Genomic DNA, 9,731 nt, shown 5'->3' on the forward strand with positions numbered 1-9,731 from the left:
AAAATACTCAGCAAACCCGTTTTTCTCAGATACAAGCTCCCAAACATATTTACCTTAATGCATTCGTCCATCTGGAAATTACTTACAGCATAGCTTGGGACAACTTACGCTCCACATCCTGTGTTGATAAATGCCACACTAAAAACTTAAAACTAAATGGGAGGCTTTTAGCTATCCTAGGCCAAAACAGAGACTGCCAAGCCCCAGTTAGCACCAAAGCATGCAAACATCCAGGTCTCTGTCACTGGACATGACAACCCTTAAGTGCACTGAGCAGTTCAACAACCAGCAAGCTACAGGAGCTAAAGGTTTCCATCTCCTTTCACCTGTGGAGACCAATTAGACTAATCCTCAGGAAAATATCCAGAAGAGCATATCTTAACCCCCCAGTCTTATTTAGTGTTTCAGTGATGAAAGCATTAATTTCACAGATATTAATCAAAAGTTCAGATTCTCCTGCTGTATGATAAGAAGTATGAATTTTCAAATTAAAGTTTTTATTTAAAATAATTAAATTTTGAATGAAACACATGAAGTTTCTCTTTTAGCTCTAGACAGAGGTAAGGCTGATGACAGCAGACACCGTGGCCCTTCACCACTACCAAATGTCTCCCTGACCACTCCAGCCCCAAGTCTCCTAAGTAAACGGGACAGGACCTGTGTAGGGACACACATGCTCTGCATAGCCTTTCAAACACAGAAGTTTCTGGTTTTCCACCTTTCATATCAACAGTTTCAGCATAGATAATGAAATTTAATTCTTCACTTGCTACAGAAGGTCACAGAGATGTTTCATAGTATGGGCCTGCATACTCTCTGTGGCCTTTTCAAAAGTGTTGTGAGCTTGTGTTTGAAAACATAATTGCAGAAATTCCCTCTGACTACCTTCAGTGCAGTAACAAGAAAAAGGCAATAGCTAGTGTTTTGATACAGACAGGATTTTAATTCAATCCAAGTGTTTTCTGTACAACAGAAAGGTTTTATACAAAAGGGGGAAGCATTCATTCAGCTGCAAGAACAGGAACAGAGACATGCCTGAACCCTAGTGCTTCAGAAAGTCAAGAATCTTTTTGAAAAACCAACCATGTGAGGTGGTGTTATAGATGTTGTAATCCTGGTTTGGATCAGTCTCCATCATGTACAACTCTCCTGCATGGACATCCTCAAAGTTAGCGCTGAAGTTGTCAGGATTAAACTGAACCCACAGCGTGTACCTGTAGTCAATGGCCCGCATGGAATAGCCCATGATCCTGATGTCTTTCAGCTTTGGCTCGTCAGAGTTCCACTGGGGAGTGTCTGCAGGTCGGGGATATTGGCTGAGAGCAACAGGGTCTTCATTAAAACACCTGGCAGTGTCACCACAGCCCTCCTTCCCTTCCTGCACCTTCTCTTCAGCGGCATTAAAGTAGCGGATGATGCTTGTCCCCTCCGTGCACAGGGCAACGTGGAACGACGTCTTGGGGCACGTGGGAGGAACCTGCAGGCCAGCGAGTTCAGCAAGTGTTGGAAACAGAGACACCAGCTCCACCACTTTTTTGCTTTGCCCTAGAAGAAAAAATATCAAAATACAAGTTACGGAACATGATGGTTTGACAATATCAGTAGAACGCTCTAGAAACTTACTCTGATAATTCAGCTGGTGTTTTATCAAAAGTACTTTGTACTGGATTTGTGGGGTACCAAAATCAAGGCAATTAAGGGGTGGCAGTTAGCTCTGAAGATGCCAGTCTATGCATTTATGATGTACTTTAAACAAGAAAATTTTTCCACTTATGTTTCTCAAATGTGCAGCCTTAGAGACAAGAATATCCATCGCTTTGTAAAAGAACTCTTCAAAAAGACAAAGCAAATTCACAAGGTGCCTGTAGGCAAAGTATCATTACATCACCACCTCTGCTTTGTATATACCCACTGCAAACAAAACATAAACACTGGAAATTTACCTTGAGGTACTGAGCCTACAATATGGCTAAAAGGGTCGAGGTAGGGGAAGACCCTCATTCCTTGACTGACAGAGGAAGTTGTCACTCCTGGTACATAAAACATCAGCGGCACACGGGTAGCAACATCAAAATTGCTGTATTTTGCCCATTCACCATGTTCTCCCAGGGACCATCCTAGGTGACAAAGAACACAATTCAGAGCAGATACTGGGCTGTAATTTAGTAGTCATTTCTTTTTCATTGTAAATTGACCCTGGCTGTTGGGGCCACTAGTCTATTAATAAAGGTTATATTAATAGGTAAATAATCTGTACTTAGATATAAGAAGATTTTTCACTAATGTGAAAGCTATTTCAACAGCCACCTCAGTCTTGCAACTTGATACTCTTTATTAAGGAAATAATTACACCTTTCCTTATTTCCCCTACTCTAGATTAGAATTAGGCAATTAGCATTACAACAGTAGAAAAGAGGAACTGGAATGTGTCACAGCTTCTGCAAGAGTCTCCAGATCAATGCCACAAAGCACTCATTTAAGTTCTGGGCAGCTGCCAGCTCTCCAATACTCCTGTTAACACTGTAACTGAACATCCCTTGGAGCCAAGGCTGCTATCCATGCCAGACTGCCATATCAGGACGTTACTCCTGAGGAAGCAATAGAGATAAAACTTTTTAGCTCTCCTCTTCCTCTTGAAAGAGATGCCAACATGACTTCCTTCTAGGCAGATTTACTGCCAGCTTCACTTGGGGAAAGACAAAGGAACTCTATGAAAGCTATGTTAACACATGATATTTTGAATCACTTTGCCAGCCATGGCACTGGAAACACCAATTATTCACAGTTATCCACACAAGGGAAAGAGGAATTCAGTTTAAAATGGAAAGTCCAAGTCAAGTGGCAAGTCAGTAGGAACTTCTAGAGTCACTTTAGTACCAAAAATATTAACCTCATTGCTCTACAACTCATGAGGGTTTGTTTATGTGAACGCACTCACAAAAATCAACCCAAATTAACTAAATATGTGACTGTAAATCAACGTAATTAAGTCACATCCTAAGTGGTTTAAGTCAGCTAAGCCATTCCCCCATTAATGGGATCAGGAGAGGGTTATTTTAAAGAATATTTGAGTACTGAAACAACCATTAAATGCTTGATGTATTTGTCCCACAGATCAAATTCATTTTTTTACCACCAGGATCCAGAGTGTACAAGACCTCAGTTATGAGGGGGGACCATATCACTATCAGTTTAGATGCTCTGCAAGCAGCAATGACAAGTGCAAGAAAACACACTTGAGCCATTAATGAGAAAGCTTGTGGTGCACCCACTGCACCAGATGGCTCTCTGCAAATGGTAAGGAGGGAGGAATGGTCACTCTCCTTTCACAGGACTGTTCCCAGCAAGAGTCACTCCTTGGGTAGGGGTTGGGAATACAGCAAGCTCAGCCCCAGTCCTGGCAGGCAGTCTCATCCCTCACCAGCAAACCCTCAGCCTGATTAAGGAGGTGCCTGTGGGGACTGAACTGTGCAGCCACAGAAGCCAGAGCCAGTCCCTTCAATCACAGACAGACCAACCAGAGATACGAGTACGGCAGCTCTGCTGTATGTCACAGAAACACACACTGCATTAATGTGCCAGCCTTTAGTTGCACAATGAAGTTATTAAGTGAGCTGGTGAAAGATTTAAATGTTTACCATGGTCAGCAGTAAAAACTACCATCGTGTTATTTGAGAGTCCTACATTATCCAAAGCATTCAGGAGCAGGCCAACCTGCACATCCACGTAAGAAACTGCTGCATAGTAACTCTGACGGATCTGCCGCTGCAAGTTAAGAAAACAGGAGAGAGGGGAAAAAAAGTTAGTTTTTCCCCCCACACACACACAGGAGAACCAGTGGGTGGCTGTGTAAAAGAATCATGGGATTTTACTTTTAAAGCTTTATTTTTTGAGTGTCTGTAGCCTGATTAATGTCCCAGAAAAGGTAAATGGGGAGGGGGCAGTCTGAAAATTCTATCTCCCAGAAGTGCTTTCAAGCAAAACACTGCAAACCAATCCATTCCCTTGATCCAGCCAGTGCACCTTATTTTGGCATAAGCACTGGAAAGCCAAGGAAAAGCCTGCAAAAGATACCCTTTGTGCTTGCTTGAAACAGACAAACAGACTCAGATAATGAGCACAAACACAACACTGGTAAACCTGCTACATACATTCCCTCACATGCCAACCAAACTGCAGTGACAGAGAAGGTTTTTCTGTAGAGGTGACAGTATGCAAGGCAGGGAATTCATCATATTTGCAAATTGACAACTGCTGAATAACTGGGAACATCTAAAAACAGCCGACTCCTCCCTTGCACTTGAACAAGCGGAGGCAGTTTGACTTCAGTGCACTGTATTGACAGCTTACCTGGAATTCCTCTGGAAGTGGTCCATAAGGGAAACTAACATTTAATGCTTCCACATCATCCCTCCGTCTGATATCTGTCCAGGGGTTGTACGCCACAGAAGGTAGTTTCTCAGGCACCCAGGGATCTGGGGCTAATGGGATATTTTCCAACGGGTACAACTTGAGAAATTCCTTTACAATACAAAACACACATAAAGACTGTCCTCACCTCAGATTTACTGTAAACTCTGTGTTGTAAAACAGTAAGCATTTCCCCTTGCATGACCCTTAAATGCTACAATTTACAGGGCTTCATTCCCCTTCCCTCACAGTGTAAAATGTAGCAATACTAGTCATCTCCAACCAATTCCTGAAACATACTGAGTTAGTAAGTACCTAAACCCAGCCTCCTGTATCTCAAAATAACACTGCAATAAAAGGTCCAACAGCACTTTCACTGAAATCAGTAGGAATTTTGCCACCAACTCAAACAGGGAATGGAATACAAGATCTTGTAAGGCCTCATTATGTCATACTCCATCAAGCTGAGCCCCATCTCCATGCAGTAGCAGTCACTATTATGGTGGTAGAAGCCTGGCTTTTGGCTGAGGAGTCACAATTCATTCCCATTAAACATTCTGAAATGCACCACAGATGACTCCCGAAGTTACACCAAATCAAGGCTGGTTTTCAGCTCGCTTCCCAGAAACAACAGCAACAAAGCACTTGCGGAAACAGCTCTGCAAAGCGAAAGCAAGGATTGTCTAAGTTCCTTTTCCTGCAGCTTCCCATCTCCTCACCTGGGGGTACCTCAGTGGGATATGTGGCTTGTGGTAACCAACAGCCAGGAAGAATTTTTGCTTGTTGGCTTTCATAACATTCAGTAAACGTATGGCCTCTTCAGTGCTCTGGATATCAGGCAGAGTACCCTTGGGCATTTCTGACACATCCACCGGGCACACCAAGTTCGCATGAAGTTTTCCATCTTTTCCCCTGCAAGTCTTTATTTTTAAAATAAATAAATAAATTAGTTAAGTAACTTCCATAAAAGCAAAGACAAAACCCTCTGTTCCATAACTTTTAAACCAATTTGTTTCTCAATCCTTCCACCAACAAAGGAATGCAACATTCATGCCTATGGAAAAGCAGAAATCCTCTCTAAAGCTGGGTAGAAGATTAAATGTGGTCACACAGGGGAAAAACCCACAGCTTCCATGATGAATAGAGTCTCTGAGTTATTGGCAATGCAGCAGTATTCAGTTATGTCATACACATGCATTTAAACTCCTTCTGATCCCAAGAGTCCACAGAAAAGCTGCCTGGAAGCTACTGACTTAGTTTCTGAGCAAATGCCAGCAGTGGCTGATGTGTAATCAGTGAAGAGAGATAAATTGGACTAAACAGTTGTCAGGGAAAGGTGGCCTCAGCAGGGTGTTTAGCTAAATGAACATACTTTTCTTTATGTCATGGATGCAAATATTGTCGTTGTTAAAACCAGTCTTTTCCTGCAATAAACACAAGACCAAAGCACTGCTGAGGCTCCCTGTACCCTCATGGCTGCAGCTCCTGCTGGGCCGTGCACAGACTCCAACACATGATGTTAATACAATGTTTGCATAAACATAAACCAGATTGTTTTGGGTCACACTTAAAAGTAATAAACATTCTAGAAAACTGAATCAGATTATAAAGTTTCAGATTATTTAAAGATTACTTTAATTATGATCCCCACTCACTCAGGCCTGGGCTCTTTATTGCATTAAGTTCACTAAGACTATTGACAATGTTTTGTCACTTATTAAGCAAAGTCAGACCAGTGTGCAAGTTGCCAACTGCACTTTTCAGATAAAGGAATTAATGACATATACACAAATTAAGACCACTCTTGCTTATATCTCAGTAACTTAAGTTTCCAAATACCAATTTAGAAATACTTAAAACATCTGCAGGATGGTTATATCCTGAAAACTCCCCTGTGAGAGTCCCACAGATCATCCTTACCTTATGATTTTCATACTTTTCAGTTGAAGGATGAAAGGGTGGAATGGACCAGCTGTATGGATAGTCATCACTGTGATTGGATGAAACCCCTGAAAAGGAAAAAGATATTAGAAATTCTCTAATAGTTCACTGAACCAGGAAGAGCTCAAACACAAGTTTAACCTGCGTTCAGTTGTGGGGTTTCTTCTAAAATATGCAAATGAAGAATCATTTCCAAATAATCTTTGACAGCAGAGAAAAAGAAAGCCAAGAAATAAAAGTAAAAAAGTTTAAGACATTTTTCCCCAGAATACACTTTTTACTGGTGAGGAAGACTCAAGCCTGTTGAAGAGCCTTACTAAATGGGAGTAATTCCTCAGGGAAATTACTTCAGTGAACAGCAACAAAAAACCCTCCCCAAAACCCCAGAATTAATCACAGTCTTCATGCATATCCTTGATTAGCTTTACTATCAACTGAAAGTTCATACATCCACACAAATTTAGTTCTAGGATAAAAAACTACCAAAAAGAGGGTCAGTATTACACTATCTTTCAACTCAGTAGCGTTACTGCTTTTTAACTAGTGAACTAATTTCCTACTGAACTTGTAGCATTATCATACATTCTGTATGTCCTGATCCACACTCACAACCACAACATGAAGCACATGCAGGCAGAACTAAGCCAATGAGGCTGTTCAGTAATTTCATGTTCAGCAATACCTCACTTCCAGATGTATTTTTAGAATGCAGGCATTTATTTCCACAATTCCTAGACAAGATGTGAAAATATTCACTATGTAAGAGTCATCTAATACAGTCCTCTCTAATGCCTTAGGACTTAGGATTTAAAATCAACCTCCATTCATTGTAAAATCTGGCTTGTGGTTGTGATTTAGGTTCTCAATAGACAGGAACAACACATCGATAGTCATATAAGTCTGCTCGTGAGGCTACACACGTTAAGCATTTGTATGTAAATCAAATGACAATTCAAACCATACCAGGATGAAAAACTTTCCCCACAGATAGGGTCATGTAGCCATTTTCCTTGAAATACTGGGGCATTGTGGAATAGTTTCCTGCGTGTACCCTCCAGTAGGAGCCGAAATCGTACAGGCGGGTGGTGTCAGGTCTGCGGCCAGTGAGAAACGACACCCTGCTGGGAGCACACAGGGCTTGCTGGGGAGAGAGCCAGCCAAAGAGAGAATCAGTTTGGAACAGAAAGCAAAACACATGTACAAACTGACTGAGGCCTGGCTGGGCAGAACATCTGAAGGCTCCGGAACTGCAGGGAGAATGTTTCAATCCACTTCAGGCTGGAATGAACAGCATCCTTATTAAGCATATCAATTCCCAGTTGCAAGCTTTTACCAAGATAGACACTTACCTATCTATAATTTTTCAAGAAATAGCCAATTCCTAAGCACAAAAAACTTTGGTTATGGAGCTAGTAGCACAAAAGAGAAAGAAAAAAAAAAAGGTCAAGTTCCATAAAGGCAGTGCTTTTGAAATCTGGTCGCTCACATCACCTGGAATTAAGCAGCAGTGGCAGGTGGACTGTGCTGATAAAAACCCAAAGTCTAGTTGATCTGGATTGCCTTAAGAATAATGAAAGGATAAACACAAAAAGTCTGGGTTACGGTCCAAAGGCCTCACCAATTCTGCTTCAGACTGACAAGAACCAAGAGTTATTGCTTTCAAGTCCTATTCCTGAGTCAGAATTAGACTCAAACTTCTAATTTCTCAGCAGAGAGAAATTTGGGACTGTAGGTATCCTATGCAGAGCATCCATGTGAAGAGCAATTAGTGAGACTTTGAGTCCTCTCTTTAAGTCATGCTTACCACACAAACTGCCCCTCCACAGCAGCCTATTGAATCAATTTCCTCAAAAGAAAAGATTAAAAAGTAAAATATACTCTTTTATAAGCAGTAGAAAAAAAGAATTCTAATTTAGTAAAACAGCATTTTTAAGCAACACTTGACTGCTAACAGTGAAAATGCTTGAGTGGCATTACACTCCTCCAAGGGCTACATAAGTACGATAATTTAAATGCCCTGTTTTCATTTTTCTCACTTTAGTAAAGACAGGTTCACATACCACAGTTCAGGTTAGCCATTTATTTTCTACTGTAAATACTTAAAGTTATTAAATACTTGCTTTTTCTACTGGTCTGCCTAACACCTACTGTGACAAAACCAGTAATTATTTTGCATAGAGAAAACATGTTTAAGTCATTTATCTCACCTGGGCATATGCATTGCTGAACACAATACTTCGAGAAGCAAGTTGATCAATGTTGGGAGATTTAACAAGCTTATCTCCATAACAGCCCAAAACAGGACGGAGATCATCCACAACTATAAACAGGATATTCATGCCATCTACGAAAAAACAGAATTAGGAATAAATTAACTTGAGCTGCAATAAGGAGAGGCTACTTTATGCTGGTTTTAACTCTGAAGTGCACATAAGAAAAAAAAATTAATTAGATGGGCAACAATATTGAATATCATAGAATTGATATCTTTGTAAGGAAATGTAAACAACGGGATTAATTCTTTTACAGGTAGGAATTCTTATTTGGCCTAGACAGAACCACAGTGGTTTTCATTTCCCTTCCCATTTCATTGCTTATTCCCGTTTTTTTCCAGCGGCTACAGACATTGTCTTCAGCTGGCTACAGAAAGGTGGTGCAAAATCAAGAGGGTACTTTATGGGTTTACCCCTACTACAGCCTGCAAGGTCTGAGAGGGGGTGTTAAGCCACAGGTAAACAACAGTCTCATGCCGTGCAATCTTGCTCCGAACAGATAAAAATACTTTTTTTTTTCCCCTTAAATTAATTACATGCGTATTTCTTAAAACGCCCTCTTGGAAACATCGAGCCCCCAAGCCCTGCATCGCCCGCCGGCCGCTTCCTTCCGTGCCGCAGCATCCCCGGCTCCCCCGGAGCATCCCCGGCTCCCCCCGAGAACGAGCCCCCCGCGGCCGCGCCCACCTCCGGGCCCCGCCCGGGCGGCCGCGACGGCTCCTGGGGGCAGCTGCAGCAGGAACAGGGACAGAAGCAGGCCCAGGCAGGGCCGGGCAGCCGCCGCCATGTCCCGGCGAGGCGTCCCGGGGCGGTCCCGGGGCGGTGCCGAGCCTTAACCCCGCCCCGTGCCGCCGTTCCCCCGCGCCCCGCGCGGTGGCGCCGCGGCCCCGCGATCCACGGGATGGGCCCGGCCGGGAAAAGCGGGACCCGCCGCATCCGCGGGGTGTTGAGGTTGCAGCGCCGCTCCTGCGGGTTCCTTGCCCAAGTTTACCCCTTGCGCGAGTCTCTGAGCACTCGCCGCAGCTCCCCTGGGAAAGGGAACAGTCAATGGTATCCTGACCACATTTGCGATGGAAAATAGGAGGCAGAAATATAGGAAACTCTGTG

At 42.7% G+C, this 9,731-nt stretch overlaps 1 protein-coding gene across 1 annotated transcript; it reads right to left on the reverse strand.

The window, feature by feature from the left end:
* Nucleotides 1-543: 543 nt before the first annotated feature.
* Nucleotides 544-9,430, reverse strand: IDS (iduronate 2-sulfatase). The gene is made up of 9 exons (XM_027690628.1): nt 9,312-9,430; nt 8,559-8,695; nt 7,315-7,492; nt 6,331-6,419; nt 5,130-5,330; nt 4,351-4,521; nt 3,639-3,765; nt 1,944-2,117; nt 544-1,545 (listed from the first exon to the last, which is right to left on the reverse strand). The coding sequence occupies exons 1-9, from the start codon at nt 9,409-9,411 to the stop codon at nt 1,043-1,045; spliced, it is 1,680 nt and encodes a 559-aa protein (XP_027546429.1). The 5' UTR covers nt 9,412-9,430; the 3' UTR covers nt 544-1,042.
* Between the last annotated feature and the right edge of the window lie 301 nt (nt 9,431-9,731).

The sequence above is a fragment of the Neopelma chrysocephalum genome, unplaced genomic scaffold (assembly GCF_003984885.1).
Source record: "Neopelma chrysocephalum unplaced genomic scaffold, ASM398488v2 Primary Assembly neopelma1_81, whole genome shotgun sequence".
NCBI lineage: Eukaryota > Metazoa > Chordata > Aves > Passeriformes > Pipridae > Neopelma > Neopelma chrysocephalum.

Bases quoted from the DNA above. Each gene is read 5' to 3' on its own strand.
- IDS (XM_027690628.1), bottom strand. From the start codon at position 9,411: ATGGCGGCGGCTGCCCGGCCCTGCCTGGGCCTGCTTCTGTCCCTGTTC. The intron at 8,696-9,311 runs GTGGGCGCGGCC...GTTTTTTCGTAG, and splicing joins CGCCCGGGCGGGGCCCGGAG to ATGGCATGAATATCCTGTTT. The intron at 1,546-1,943 runs GTAAATTTCCAG...TTTTTCTTCTAG, and splicing joins TGTAGGCTCAGTACCTCAAG to GGCAAAGCAAAAAAGTGGTG.